A 15,341-nucleotide genomic window follows, 5' to 3' on the forward strand; every position below is an offset into this window, starting at 1 on the left:
TTAAAAAAGATTTATTTATTTATTTTAGAGCACGAGCATGGGGTGGGGGGAGGGGCAGAGGGAAAGGGAGAGAGAGTCTCAAGCAGACTCGGCACTGAGCACAGAGCCTGACACGGCTTGATCCCACAACCCTGAGATCACGACCCAAGCTGAAACAAGAATCAGATGTTCAACCAGCTGAGCCACCCAGGCACCCCCATTTGCTCATTTTTTAATTGGGCTGTTTGTTGTTTTGTTGCTGAGTTGTAGGAATTCTTTATATATTCTGGATATTAATCTCTTGTCAGATAGATAATTTGAAATATTTCCTCCATTTCTGAGGGCCACATTTTCACTTTGTTTATAGTGACTGCTGATATACAAAGGTTTTTGATTTTGATGAAGTCCAACTCATCTATTTTTGGTTTCCTGTGCTTTTAGTGTTATATCTGAGAAATCACTACCAAATCCAATTTCATGAAGTTCCCCCCCTATGTTTTATTCTAAGAGTTCTATAAGCTCTTCCTTTTAGGTCTTTGATCCATTTTGAGTTAATTTTTTTATTTTTTAATGATGTGAGTTAGGGCCCAGCTTCATTCTTTTGCATGTGGGTGTTCAGTTTTCCCAGCACAATTTGTTGAAGAAACTGTTCTTTCCCCATAAAATGGTCTTGGCCTCCTTGTCAAAAATCAATTGACTATATAGTGTATGGGTTTATTTATGGTCTCTCAATTCTATTCTATTGATCTGTGTGTCTATCACTTATGTCAGTAACAGTTTTGATTATCATAGCTTTGTCATAAGTTGTGGAATCAGGATGTTTGAGTTCTCTAACTTGGTCAGGTTTTAAAAATAATCCATATGCACTTCAGCATGTCTTCAGTGCATGTTAAGTGCATGGCTTTTATAATATGCTCATAAGATCAAATATATTCATCATGCAATTTTTATCTGCTTGAAGTATCATTTACTGAGCGATGTGTTAAAATCTCCCACTATGTGTTTGAATTTGTTGCTCCTTGTAGCTTCTAGCATCGCTTTTGTCTCCAGGTTCGTTCATTTTGTAACATCCCAGGTAGCCCCAGCATTATTGACTTTTCAGTTTCTGTTTTCACTTTTGCCCCCAGTGCAGATTTCTTTAATATTCTTAGATACTCTGCTATATAAGCACTCGATAGAATATCTGTCAGTATTTGAGATAATTTTTCTATTTTACTGAGCATTTTTAGTTGATTTGTAGGATTTTTCTGCTCCAAATAGAAGTCTTCACATCATTTCATGAAGTCCTGCCAGATTCTGTTTGTTTTTGGTGCCTACCTACCTCAGCCCCCTTTACTATTATTTCATAGCACCTAGTTGTACTGCATTATAAGTATCATATTACTGGTCTACCTTTCTAAGTCAACAGGCAGATATATTTCAGATTCATCTCTGTGTCCTCAGTACAAGGGCTATCTCTGTAGGTTAAAAGAAGGTTCTTGGTTCCAGCATCCTGATGGGAAATGAAATCACAAAGTGTCAGAGGTCATGATTGGAACTTACACAAATGTAGTAAATAGTAGGCTGGTGGAAGAAGGACTTTAAATATTTGTTTCTGGGCTAGGTGGAAGAAGGGTCAGTCACATGTCTACAGGGGATAATTTGAGTCTGAGAATTCACAGGAGTACTTACTTATTCCAGGTCCTAGGGCAAAAACTTTCATTCTTACAGTGTCAAGGACATAAACTGTGTATCTGGTTCTATCAGGAATCAAGCTCAGGACAGATTAAGGGTAGACATCCTGGCCTAGACCTTAATCCTGAGACTTCTCTCTGTGGGTCTAGTTTCAGTTCTACCCTTTTAAGAGAAATTTTAACACCCCTCTGCAAACTTTAAATGAATCAGTATGGCATCTCTGATAGGCTGGAGTACTATTTCCACTCTTGAAAGAACCTAGGGTTCCCAAGGTTGGAGGTAGCAGTTCAGATTTATCAAGCCCGAGTTTCAGAATGGAATTATTGTAAATTGGCTAGTTAGGAGATACAAAACATGACTGTTCTTTCATGGATTGTAGCTGCTCTTTCTGTACCTGCCTTAAAGCAGTTTTCTATCTCAATTTCACAAAGATAGACATGGGGAAACACTCAGTTTAAAAGCCAAGTATAGCAGGCTTTGATAATTCCACTAACTTCTGCTAATGCTCATTGCTTATGTTTCCCAAGCATAGAAGCATTTATTTTATTTAAGCTCCTATCTTGTAATATTCTGTTTTTTATTATGTTCAGTTAGCCACTGTATAGTACATCATTAGTTTTTGATGTAGTGTTCAATGACTCATTAGTTGCATGTAACACCCAGTGCTCATAATATTCTATAAATTAACTTGGCTCCTCTTCCCCAAGGGATGGTCTTAAATAATAGCCTCTAATGACTTTTCTTCCAAAGCTCATGTAGTCTTTCAAAATGTCATTTGGCACTATTTGAATTCTTCTAGAAAAGCAGAAAAGTATGTCCTAGAAGGGAAATAAAAATGTCTCCCCCTTGCAGGTATTCTGAATTTTTGATGAGGTGGGAATGAATACTTACATGGGAATATTCATGTAAAATCTCTGCTCTGTTTTTGATTGAGATGAGATAGGAACATGTGATGACTGTTCTTAGTATACAGTAACCTGGATGAATCAGTAAAGATTGTTTGGCTATAAAAAATGACCCAGAATGACTGGTTCAACCAGGAAAATTTTTCTGTCACATAAAATTCTGGAGGTGGCAGTCTAAGCCGGGTGTGGCTCTGCTCCAAAGTCCTCCAGACCATCTTATCCAAATCCAGGCAGTGGAATGAAGGCATGGAGGAAGGAAGAAAGGGAGATAACCAGGTGTGTTTAAGGTAGGTTCCTTCAAACTCCCACACAATTTCAATTATCTCCAGTTGGACATAACAGAAGAGCCATGGACCAATAAGGTGGGGGAATCATCATCCTAGTGGTGCACACAAGGAAATAAAGGAAGAAAGGGAGATTGATATGGGGGGGGTAAATAGCAGATGCCCTAATTCAAATACCAACCATGGAACCCGACTTCCTGGATGCCAGTATTGAACAAAAGATCTAGTAGGCTGGAATTAAATGATTGAAATGGGGGCTTACCGGTACACTTGCAGTATTTGAGAATCTTTGTGGAATTTGTGGTCTCTCACATCCCATCATGTCCTGCTGATTGTACTTAATGTGTGAAAAACATTTGATTTTTTTCTACCATCACAGCTGTAGTGAATCTTCCTTATGTCCAATCTGGATTATTGCAATGCCTAGTAATACTGGACAGATACCTTGTATTCAGTTTTTTCTGATGCTCATCTCATTCCCACCCTACATCTAATATAGTGTATATGGCCACCAAATTGAACTTTCTAAGACACAAGTCTAGTGTGACTGAGAAACTGATTTAAATTTCATCCAATTTTAATTAATTTAAATATTAAAAAAGCAATGTAAAATATTTTACCATTACTGACAACTTTATTGTTTTGGTAGGACTACATTTCACTTCAACCATTGCATTGCATAGATTTTATTTTTGTATTATAGTGTGCATGTAGTGTATATGTTTCTAGGGTTACACATAAACACATCACTGACCTAGCTGATGTCAAGCAATTGATGTGTTTATTTGGATATTTTATGAAAGCAACATGAGTTACAGTGATATGAAGGAAATAATTGGTAATTAAATATACTTATTACTTTAATTACAGTTAAATTATTCTAGGTTAAGTAAGTGTGTACTGATTTTAAAACTTAAAATGAGGGGCGCCTGGGTGGCTCAGTCGTTAAGTGCCTGCCTTTGGCTCAGGTCATGATCCCAGGGTCCTGGGATCGAGCCCCGCATCGGGCTCCCTGCTCCGCGGGAAACCTGCTTCTCCCTCTCCCACTCCCCCTGCTTGTGTTCCTGCTCTCGCTGTCTCTCTCTCTGTCAAATAAATAAATAAAATCTTTTAAAAAATTAAAAAAAAAAACCTTAAAATGAATACATATTAATGATGCATAGTCAAGTAGAGGCCAGTACTGTGGCCAGAATAGTAAAAAAAATAAGAGACTGGAAGAAGTACTGTGAATTTCACAACAAATGCCAATTACAATTTGCTGTGAATAGAGCAAAATAAAAAAGCTGGTAGATAATGTACAAAAATTAAGTTAAAGTAGAGAATATTGTGAGACATTTGCAACAAATACATAACATATTTGATGAGAATTTTCCTTTTGATAACCAAAAAGGAATAGATAAAATTAGTTGCCTGAAATTATAATTAAATGGGCAACCAAAATTTTAAATAACTTTGAAACATAATCTGAGCTTATAACTTTGTGTAGCTATAAAATGGCTTTGTGTGTTACATACACAAAACACCAAATTTTAAGTGGAAATATGGGAAGATAAATTATTACTGTAGTTATGGAAGTTTTGTTAGGATATTATGAAAAAAGAAAAATTATATTGTATAAAAAGTAAAAAAAAAAAAAATTTAAGCCACCAGTCAACTGCCTATAAAAGATCTTTCTAACAATATCAAAGATTAATTCAAAATTAGTAAAGCTACATATATTCTCTAGCTTTAGATGAGTTGTACAATATGAAATATTGCCCACTTAATACTCTGGGTACATTTTGCCTCAAAAGACTTCCAAATCAAATAGAAATGTTGTCAATTTGCAGCCTACAAAATCAGAGTCATAGCATAGTTATTTTAAAATATTTTATATATGTCAAAAAAGAATTTCCACTAAATACGAAAAAAATAATTTCTATTATGATTAAACAGCTATGCTAAGTTAAAAATGTGAATTCCGTAAATTTTAAAGAGCTTTATGTCTCCCTAATTGATTTGCTCCACAGTATGAAAAGTATGATGGTTTAGTATATATGGGTAAATATGAATCACTGTCACTTTATGGAACTGTTGAAAGAAATAGAAAACAATGAATTTATTTATGGTCTTTGCCAATGTTCATTGGTTCAATGGTTGAAGAGTTTTACAGATCTTTTACAAAGATTTACTGTATTTTGAACTCCAAAGCTTTCTTTAAAAAAATACTTGGCAAATATTTCATAATCAAGACCCCCAAAATGACAGTGTGATTTGTTTTCTCACCAGTATCACACTACATATAAACAAAGAAAATCTGGAACGCCAAGGAAAGGAAAAGCTGTTTTTGTGACCTAACTAAAAGGGTAGGAATATTTCTGGAAACTGATACTTTTCATAAGTTAAAAATAATTTTACTTATTTTTCTATCATGAATCAATATATGAAAGATTTTCACTGGAATCAAAAGCATTGTCAAAATATACAATGAAGAAACAGGAAATCTTAGTAAAGAAATAGAAACTATATTAAAAAAACACTAAATGAAGATAGTAGAACTGAAAAGTGCCATATCTCAAACATTTGATAGATAAGCTTAACAGCATAATTGAGATGACAAGAAAAAGAATCAGTAAATTTGAAGATAGAGCAATAGAAATTATCCAATCTGAAAAAGAGAAAAAAGGCTGGAGAGTCACTAACAGAGCACGTGACCTGTGGGACAATATCAAAAGATTTAACACAAGTACCTGGAATCCCAGAAGGAGGAGAAGCAAGGGCAGAAAAAAATATCTGAATATGGACAAAATTTTCTGAAATTTGGGGAAAAGTGTAAGTGTTCAGATTTCAGAGGCTCAGAGAACCCCAAACAGGAGTAACATAAAAGCACACTTAGACCAGCATACTCAAATAGATGAAAACTAAAGGTAATGAAAAATCTTGAAAGCATGCAGAGAGAAATGACATATACAGAGGAAAAATAATTCAAATGACTTCTCATCATAACCCATGGAGGACAGAAATCAGTGTCTATCTTTTTAAAAATACACACAAACCCCAGAATTCTATAGCAAGAAAAATAATCCTGGGGCACCTGGGTGGCTCAGTCGTTGGGCATCTGCCTTCAGCTCGGGTCATGATCCCAGGGTCCTGGGATTGAGCCCCGCATTGGGCTCCCTGCTCGACGGGAAGCCTGCTTCTCCCTCTCCCACACCCCCTGCTTGTGTCCCCTCTCTTGCTTTCTCTCTCTCTGTCAAATAAATAAAATATTTTAAAAAAAAGAAAAATAATCCTTCAAGAACAAAGGCATTTGGTAAAAGAAACTGATAATTCACCACCGGCAGATGTGCACTCCAAGAAATGCTAAATTAAGTTCTTCAAGCTGAGGGAAAGTGATACCAGATGGAAATTCAGACAATTGGGAATTGGTAATTGGGAAATCAGGAAGAGCATGGGAAAGGGTAAATATATGGGTAAATGTAAAATATGAGGGTTTTGGGGGGGTGTCTTAATTTCTTTAAAAAAAATTTTTTTTAAATTATGTTCAGTTAGCCACTGTATAGTACATCATTAGTTTTTGATGTAGTGTTCAATGATTCATTCATTGCGTATAACACCCAGTGCTCATTACAACACTTGCCCTCCTCAGTACCCATCACCCTGGAGAAGATATTTGCAAATGACATTACAGATAAAGGGCTGATATCCAAGATCTATAAAGAACTTCTCAAACACTCAAAAAACAAAAACTCCAGTCAAAAAGTGGGCAGAAGACATGAACAGACACTTCTGCAAAGAAGACATACAAATGGCTAACAGATACATGAAAAAATGCTCAACATCACTAGCCATCGGGGAAATACAAATCAAAACCACAATAAGATACCACCTTACACCGGTTAGAATGGCAAAAATTAACAAAACAGGAAACAAATGTTGGCAAGGATGTGCAGAAAGGGGAACCTTCTTACACTGTTGGTGGGAATGCAAACTGGTACAGCCACTCTGGAAAACAGTATGGAGGTTCCTCAAGATGTTAATTTCTTTAAAATAATAGCCTGTTTAAATTTCTGAATGGAGTGCCAGTGTGACTTTACATGGATTACTAATTGCAAAGAAAAAAATATACCAATACAATGGAGGGAACTGGTGGTCAATACATGAATCAAGAGATCAAACATAGTTTCATTTGTATGCCACCTGATATTTTATATTAAATACACTATTATCTATGAAGTAGTCTTATAAAAAATGTTTAATCTGAAACTTAAGCCTCTAGACATAACCTTCAGTTCACAATAAATACAAAGGATAGAGGAACAAGTTAAGCCCACCTTGAGAAAAAGCAGGACAAATATGGAATCACAACATTATATAGGTTACTTCTTCTGAGTCTTCAAAAAATGTAAGGAGGTGGAGGGTAAATTCTTGACCAATTCTTATTAGACCCAATAAGCCGCAGTCATATAAAATATATGAGCTTAGTTTGGTTTTTGGCTTTTAAAAAGCTGGCACTTTTAGAAGATATTCTTTAGCCAATCAGAGAAATTTGTAAATGGGCTGAATATTGTAGAACAATATAGGATTATTATTAGTGTTTTTTAGGTAACAGTGGTTTAATGGTCATCTAGAAGATTACCCTTAATTCTAAGAGTTGTATGTTGACTTTTTAGAGGTGAAGTGATATCTAAAACATTCACTGAAAAACACAGCAAAATGATATATGTAAAATATATTCAATATATATGATATATATATGCATCTGTATATATACATGTTCATATTTATGAGAGAAATATCATATATATTGAATCTAGGTGGAGGGCAAACAAACTTCATTGTAACACTGTTGTACCTATTATGTAAATTTGAAAACTTTCAAAAACTCAAGGAAAACCTTTCCAAGTCAACCTAGGTCTTTGGCTACCAAATTGTTAAGTTTTTAATTTATTTCAGTTGTAGGGCATGAGGAATGTATGTTATCTGTATTACAGAATTTATTGTAAGAAACTTACTTCAAACTACTCTCCAATTTTTCACAGCTGAACTCACAATATCTAATAAGGGCACAGTGTTTCTTTTTTTTAAACCTTTTTTTTTTTTTTAAGATCTTATTTATTTATTTGACAGAGAGATAGAAGAGCACAAGCAGAGGGAATGGCAGAGGGAGAGGGAGAAGCAGGCTCTGCACTGAGCAGGGAGCCCGATGTGGGACTCGATCCCAGGACCCTGGGATCATGACCTGAGCCGAAGGCAGACTCTTAACCATCTGAGCCACCCAGGCAGCCGGGCACAGCGTTTCTTATTATTAATCTTCAGGGGGTTGAGCTTTGAATAAAAAAGTGTCTTGTTTAATATATTCTATGGGATTTTGTCCAGAATTAATTATCTGAAGAAAATATGGATGAGCACTGATGCATTTTAAAAATATGGTTATAGGGTCTTCCTTCCACATGAATTTATGTATAGTAATAATGGTGATTATCATTAAAAAAACACAATACTTAGTAAGCAAATACTATGTGCCAGATGCCCCTCTAAGCATTTAAAGTTTGTGTTAAATAATCTTTACCATAACATCATTGGGTGGTAGAATAGTGATAATGGTAAAGGATGTGCCAAAGCTAAATGCTTTCTGACTCTCATTACATCAGGAGTTTCTCACCACTATGAAATCTTTGATGTTGAGTAAGTTGATAGCAACGAGTAAAGGCCTTTCCACATTCCTTACATTTGTATGGTTTCACACCAGTATGAATTCTCTGATGTTGCATAAGTCGATCACTACGATTAAAGGCCTTACCACATTCTTTACATTCATAGGGTTTTTCACCAGTATGAATTCTCTTATGTTGAGAAAGACCTGAGATAGAACGAAAGGCCTTCTTACATTCTTTACATATGTATGGTTTCAAACCAGTGTGAATTGTCTGATGATAAATCAGTTGAGAATTAAGTCTAAAGGTTTTTCCACATTCCTTACATTCAAAGGGTTTTTCCCCTGCATGAATTGACTGATGTGTTTTAAGGTCTCCAACACGACTGAAGGCTTTCCCACATTGTTTACATTCATACGGTTTCAAATCAGTATGAATTATCTGATGTTGAATAAGGTACGAATGAAGCTTAAATGTCTTCCCACATTCTTTGCATTCATGTGGCTTCTCGCCAGTATGAATTCTTTGATGTTGTGTAAGTTGAGAGCCTCTACAGAAGGCCTTCCCACAGTCCTTACAATCATAGAGTTTCTCACTACTATGAATTCTCTTATGTTTAAGAAGGCTTGAACCCCTGCTAAAGGTCTTCCCACATTCCTTACATTCATGCGGCTTCTCGCCAGTATGACTTCTCTGATGTTCAATAAGTAGATAGCTGCGAACAAAGGCCTTTCCACATTGTTTACATTTATATGGTTTCTCACCAGAATGAATTTTCTTATGTTGATAAAGACTTGAACGATGACCAAAGGCCTTCCCACATTCCTTGCATATATAGGGTTTCACACCATGATGAACTTTCTGATGTAGGCACATATGTCGGTACAATCTAAAAGTTTCCCCACATTCCTTACATTCATAGGGTTTCAAACCGATATGAATTTTTTGATGTTCAGTAAGGTGAGAATAACGTCTAAAAGACTTCCCACATTGCTTACATTCGTAGGGTTTTACACCAGTATGAATGATCTGATGTTGAATAAGCTGTGAATAAAACCTAAAGGCCTTCTCACATCCATTACATTCATAGGGTTTTAAATCAGTGTGAATTTTTTTATGTCTAATAAAATGCTGGAGAACTAAAAAGGCTTTTCCACATTCCTTACATTCATAGGGTCTCACACCACTATGGTCTCTCAAATGCTTGGTAAGGTGTGAATATTTTCTAAAGCCCCACCTACATTCCTTACATTCATAGGATTTCTCTCTAGGGTGAATTCTCTGATGTAGAGGAAGAGATATATGTTTTATAAATGTCATTTGACTAAAACATCCCATGTTAGGCACCTGTTCTCTCCCAAATTCAATTCTGCACTGTGGGTCATTTCTGAAAATAAACCTCGTAAGGTTGAAGGTTTTACTTCTTTTCATTGTCTCCCGATGGTATGAATTTACTTCATAACTGCTTTTTTCTGAAGATAACTTGTTGGTCTCAGTTGTAAAATCAATGTCTGAAAGAAAACAAGAAAATAAAAATAAACAAAAAAACAAAAATAAACAAATAAACAAAGCTATTTTCCTATACTGGGGATGAGGAGGGGCCTTCTAGAGTAAAAATAGTGATGAATTGAGAAGTATATTCACTAGAAGTAAAAGGGTCATAAAATCCTAAAATACTGTCATGAAATTTTTAAAAGGCAAGAAGGCCTCAGAAAATTATGAAAGTTCATATTGAGAACTATAAAGTTTGTGAGTAGGCAAAGAGAAAAAGTCAGTAGTTCTCATATTTAGTGTGGATCAAAATTATAGAGGGAGCTTCTTATATACACTACCTTTTAGATACCTGCTGAGACTGAGTGTATCAGAATCTAGAGGAGTAGGTTCTGGTCATCTACATTTCTAACATTAATCTATCAGATGGCTTTATGTAATTTTTTCAATGGTTTGTCTTTATTTTAGAATAAAACCCTAAACACATAATCATGAATAAAAAGGATCTGTCTTTTTACACAAATTCATCTCAAGCCCTTGGCATCTTTTGTTCCCTATATACTATCCAAATGCATCTCTTCAGCTACTAAGACATATATAACCTTTCCCATTTCCTGGGGCTTCACACAGGTGCTCCACCTTTCAGAAATCCTTTTACCTAGTGCCTTTAAATTATTATCTTGCAGATTAGAAATCACTTCTTCAGAAAGGCTGCCTCTGCTAACTCTTAAGTAAATTCATATCCTTTATTCTATATTCCAACACCTGATTTTTATCTTCAAAATACTTTTCTCTATTACATATTTATTTTCTCATTTGTTTTACTGCTTATTTTCTTACTCTAAAACTCAAAACTTCTTTTAACTACTACTGCAAAACAAGTCCTTACCACAAGGTAAATATTAATTGTAGGATAAAATACTGAATTTTAAAAATGAACTTGGATGAAGGTAAAAGTAAATAAGAATGAAAATTAAGGTTACTGGGGAAGGCAACTGAGTAAAATATCCATTTAGTTTCTGAAAATTATGCAACAGTTATCCACCATCTCTCCCTGATTAATCTCTCATACCTTATTACAGTAAAATATGTTTTCTATCATTTACCTTCTATGGCCTTTAACCATAGAAGGTTATCATTTACCAATCTATGGCCTTTAACTGTAGTGCTGCAAACTCATAGACTAAAAGGCTTACATCTAATGAAAAACTAAAGAATTAAAATGAATGAATTAAATATTAAATCAAAAATTAGAAAAAGAATGATAGTCTGCTGAAGGAAAACAGAAAAAGGGAAATGAATATAATAAAAACAAATTTTAAGTAAAATTGTACAATTAACACATGCAAACAAACCAGTAGCCTACCTATTCAAGGAACAAAAGATAGGAGGAAAATCTAAACACAATGACAGTAGGGAAACAGTCATCAATAAGGAAATAAAAGATGTTTAAGAAACCCATACAAGATAACTATGCAAATAGATTTGAGATGTACATGAAACGATGAATTTTTTGAAAATATAATTTATAAAAACTGACCCCAGTTAAATTTACTGACTTGCTTCTAACAAGTAAAATATGAAAAGGGGAAAAAATAATAACTTTTCAATGAAGAAAACCGGCAGACACCACTTTATACAAGTTTTTAAAGTTAGCACCCCACTGATAAATCATGTTGATATCATGTGCCCCTAATATACAATGAGAAGGGCACTTCTCTGGTATTCTTCCCCCAAATCCATAATCTCAGTTTAATAATAAGAAAACACCAAACACACCAAAATTTGGAGGCACTCTACTAACCACACAGTATCTTCAAAAGTATCAAGGTCAAGAAAGAAGGAAAAACAGAAACTGTTACATTTGGAGGAAACTAAGGACACAGGATGACTAAAAGTAATGTGGTATCCTGGATTGGATCCTGAAACAGAAAAAAAGACATTAGTGCCAAAACTGGTGAAATCTAAATAAAATATTTATAGTATTGTAAAATGTTAATTTGATAGTTTTCACAAATGTACCATGGTTATGTAAGATGTTATCATTATGGGAATTATATACTGGAACTCTTTGTACCACATTTGTAAATCTGTGAATCTAAAATTATTTCAGAATAAAAGTAAGACCATAACAGAAACAGATTCCAGAAGAGATGGAAAATCTAAACAGACCAATTTTCACAGAATAGTTTTAAAAATTGTATATTTATCCCACAAAAAGGTGATTACAATTAGCTTCCCTGTTGTCCAGGTTTCAGTCCCTGTAAACTATTTCCCACTGATGTTAATGAGGGTGCCTTAGAGAAATAGCTAATTCCTAGTCCAGGGCAGGGAAGATACAAGGTGAATCTAAGACCTCTTGTACTAGAGTGCAAAGAAGCTTTCAAAGACAGAGTTAATAATTTGTGCTTTTGGTCATGTAACATTAAGAGGGATCAAATTTGCCTTCCTACCTTAAACAACTAGAAAACCAAACAAAAAATATGAAACAACATCTTTCAAATATTGGAAAATAGTACAGGATAGAAATCTCCCGAGGGAGGGGAAACAAATGAAGTGTGCCCCACAAGTACCACAGCTGACTGTCTAAAGAGAATTTCTAGAAAGAAGCACATGGAGGAGAAACTAAGTGCAGCTGTATCCCCAAGTTGAGAAGACAGAGTAGAGAATTAAGGGAAAGAAAGAAGTACAGAATTTGCAAGGCAGAGTACTAGAGAGGAGGGAGCTGCACAGAGAGATCTCTGGAGATCTGTAGAGGAATCCCCTTGATACTGTGGCTGAATGTGAATCTGGGCATCTGTATGAGGAAACTAATGAGAACAAAAAATGTACTACTAGATAGGAGTAGGCAGAACATCCCCTAGAAGTCACAAAGGGCAGGGGATAGTTCTTGTTTCCACCAACCACAGTGGAAAGGCCCCATACCACACAAGGCATCAAACATAGTCCCCAGAAGGATATTGCCTCAGTAGTGGGGCCAAGTTAGCCCTAGACTAAAAGCTGTTCTGGACCCACCCTAACAAAGCTTAAAAGCAAACCATGAAAGGATCAACAGATTCCAAATTACATACCTACATCCAAGAACAAAGCCCAAATATGTAAAAGAATATTAGAAAATCCAACATCCCAACACAGTAAACTTCACAATGTCTGGCATCTAATAAAAAATTATTAGGCATGTAAAATAGCAGGAAAGTATGACCCTTACTAGGAGAAAATTAATCAAAAGAAATACAACAAGGAATGATACAGATAATATAATTAGTAGATAAGGATATTGAAAGAGCTGTTTTTACTTTTATTTTTTTAATATTTTATTTATTTATTTATTTGAGAGAGAGGGTGAGAGAGAGCATAAGCAGGGGGAGAGGCAGTTGGAGAGGTAGAGGCAGACTTCCCTGCTGAGCAGGAAGCCAGATGTGGGACTTGATCCCAGGACCCTGGGATCATGACCTGAGCCAAAGGCAGACGCTTAACTGACTGAGCCACCCAGGTGCCCTGTTTTGTTTTGTTTTTTTTCTTGAGTGGAATTTTTTATAGATTAAAAATTTCTAATGATTTATTTCATTTGATTTCTCAAAGTTTTTGGCAAAATGTTTTTCAAAATACCATATTTTCAAGGCTTCATGGTTTGTAATGTGGTGCCTTTTTTCCTTACATAAATTTTTTTTTCTTGATTCATGTTGATAGAGTTGCACCACTTTTATTCATTCTTTGAGAGAACCAAATTTATAGTTGTGACTTGCTCTTTTGTATGTTTGGTTTTTATTTCATTAATTTCCGTTCTTTCCTTTATTATTTCCTTTCTTCTACTTTCTTTAAGTCTGTTGTGCTCTTCTTTTCCTGGCATATCAAATGGATGATCAGCTTATTAATTTTCAATATTTCTTCTGGAATCAAAAGATCCATTGGGAGAGGAAGCTTGAAATCAAAACACATAAACAATAAGAGCCATGAAGAAGTGGTGAATTGGCCCTGAGGATCTACCACTTTTCCCCTGCAGAAACTTACTTATTCTGAGTACAGCTAGCAGTAAAGGCAGTGATTTTAAAAAAAAAAAGGTAACTAAGAATTACCAAAACTGAAAACCAGCACCAACCCAGCTCAATCCCTGATTATATTATAGTGATCAGCCTGCCACTCTATCGATTAATAGAGGAAAGTATAAATACTCTGGTGGAATATACCATCACCGGAAACCATTCAGTTATTTTTTTTTTAAAAAATGTTTTATTTATTTATTTGAGAGACAGAGAGAGAGAGAGGGAGAGAAAGCAGGGGGGAGAAACAGGAGGAGAGGGACAAGGAGACTCTGTGCCAAACACAGAGCCCAATCGAGCGGGGCTCAATCCCACAACCCTGAGATCATGACCTGAGCTGAAACCAAGAGTCAGATGCCCAACCGACTGAGCCACCCAAGTGCCCCCGTTCAGTTCTTTTGTACACAATATCCAGCATACAATCACAATTACTAGTAACTTGAAGAGGAATTACCATATGATGAATAACAAGAGCAAAGAAGAAATATAAGCATGCCCACAGATGAAAAAACAGTAATGAAAGAAAGTAAATAAAGAATGAGAAGAATTTATATAAAATTAGATGTTATAAGACAAATTGAATTTCTGGAACTGAAAAAGACAACATATGATATGAAAAACCCATCTTTAAGAGCAGACTTATCATAGCAGAATACAGGTAAGTGAGCTGAAATACAGGTCAACAGAAAATAATAGAGATAAAAGGAGATATATACATGATAGAACTGTGAGATACACTCAAAAGATCTAACATAGGTATAACTGGAGTCCCAGAAGAGAGGAAAGAATGGTCAAGTATTTTTCAAAAACTGAATGAAGACTTTCACTTCTTAGTAGAAACTATAAAATCACTGCAAGCCAACATTTCCATTGCTATAAGTATAAAAATAATACTAAAAAGATAATGTTCTTGATTTATTCTACACTGTAAAAATTACCAAGGTTCATTTGTAGCAAAGAGAAAACCAGGACCCCATGTTACCTGTTTTCCATGTAGGTGGACCAGCAATTAAAATGGAATATTTGTAGATATTCTGAACATACACATAATATGAAATTTGTTTTCTTTGCCATTGGCTATTCAGAAAAAATCCTAGAATTCAAATCTTTATTTTAGAAAAAGAAGGAATTGCAGGATGGGGCAGAGGGAGGTAGGAAGGTAAATGAAAGAAAAGATTCAGGTGCTGAATGGAGATGCCCATTTCCATCTAACAAAAGTCAAACTAGGCTCTGAGAATATGGAGAATATGAATATGGAGAAATTTATCTAGTTTCTCGGCATAGAGCATAAAATATACAGTGGAGAAAGCAGCTATTCCAGATAGCAGATTC

The 15,341-nt window shown here is 35.1% G+C and overlaps 3 protein-coding genes across 6 annotated transcripts in view; 1 reads left to right on the plus strand and 2 right to left on the minus strand.

The window, feature by feature from the left end:
- Positions 1 to 15,341, minus strand: part of ZNF229 (zinc finger protein 229) — a 474,727-nt gene that overhangs the window by 72,109 nt on the left and 387,277 nt on the right. The window lies entirely within an intron of this gene.
- The window catches only part of ZNF283 (zinc finger protein 283), a 63,253-nt gene that overhangs the window by 29,963 nt on the left and 17,949 nt on the right, over positions 1 to 15,341 (plus strand). The window lies entirely within an intron of this gene.
- ZNF404 (zinc finger protein 404) overlaps positions 945 to 15,341 on the minus strand; it is a 29,940-nt gene continuing 15,543 nt past the window's right edge. For 3 of the 4 annotated variants that reach the window (XM_081807071.1, XM_081807072.1, XM_081807070.1), the window contains one exon: positions 945 to 9,989. In XM_081807071.1, coding sequence (XP_081663197.1) covers positions 8,467 to 9,989 — 1,523 coding nt within the window. In that variant the 3' untranslated portion in view covers positions 945 to 8,466. Of the gene's footprint in view, positions 11,086 to 11,123; positions 15,336 to 15,341 lie in introns of those variants that run through there. The other variant, XM_081807073.1, reaches the window with a different exon arrangement.

Source organism: Leptonychotes weddellii, chromosome 16 (genome assembly GCF_054177405.1).
Source record: "Leptonychotes weddellii isolate Sample4059 chromosome 16, ASM5417740v2, whole genome shotgun sequence".
NCBI classification, from domain to species: Eukaryota; Metazoa; Chordata; class Mammalia; order Carnivora; family Phocidae; genus Leptonychotes; species Leptonychotes weddellii.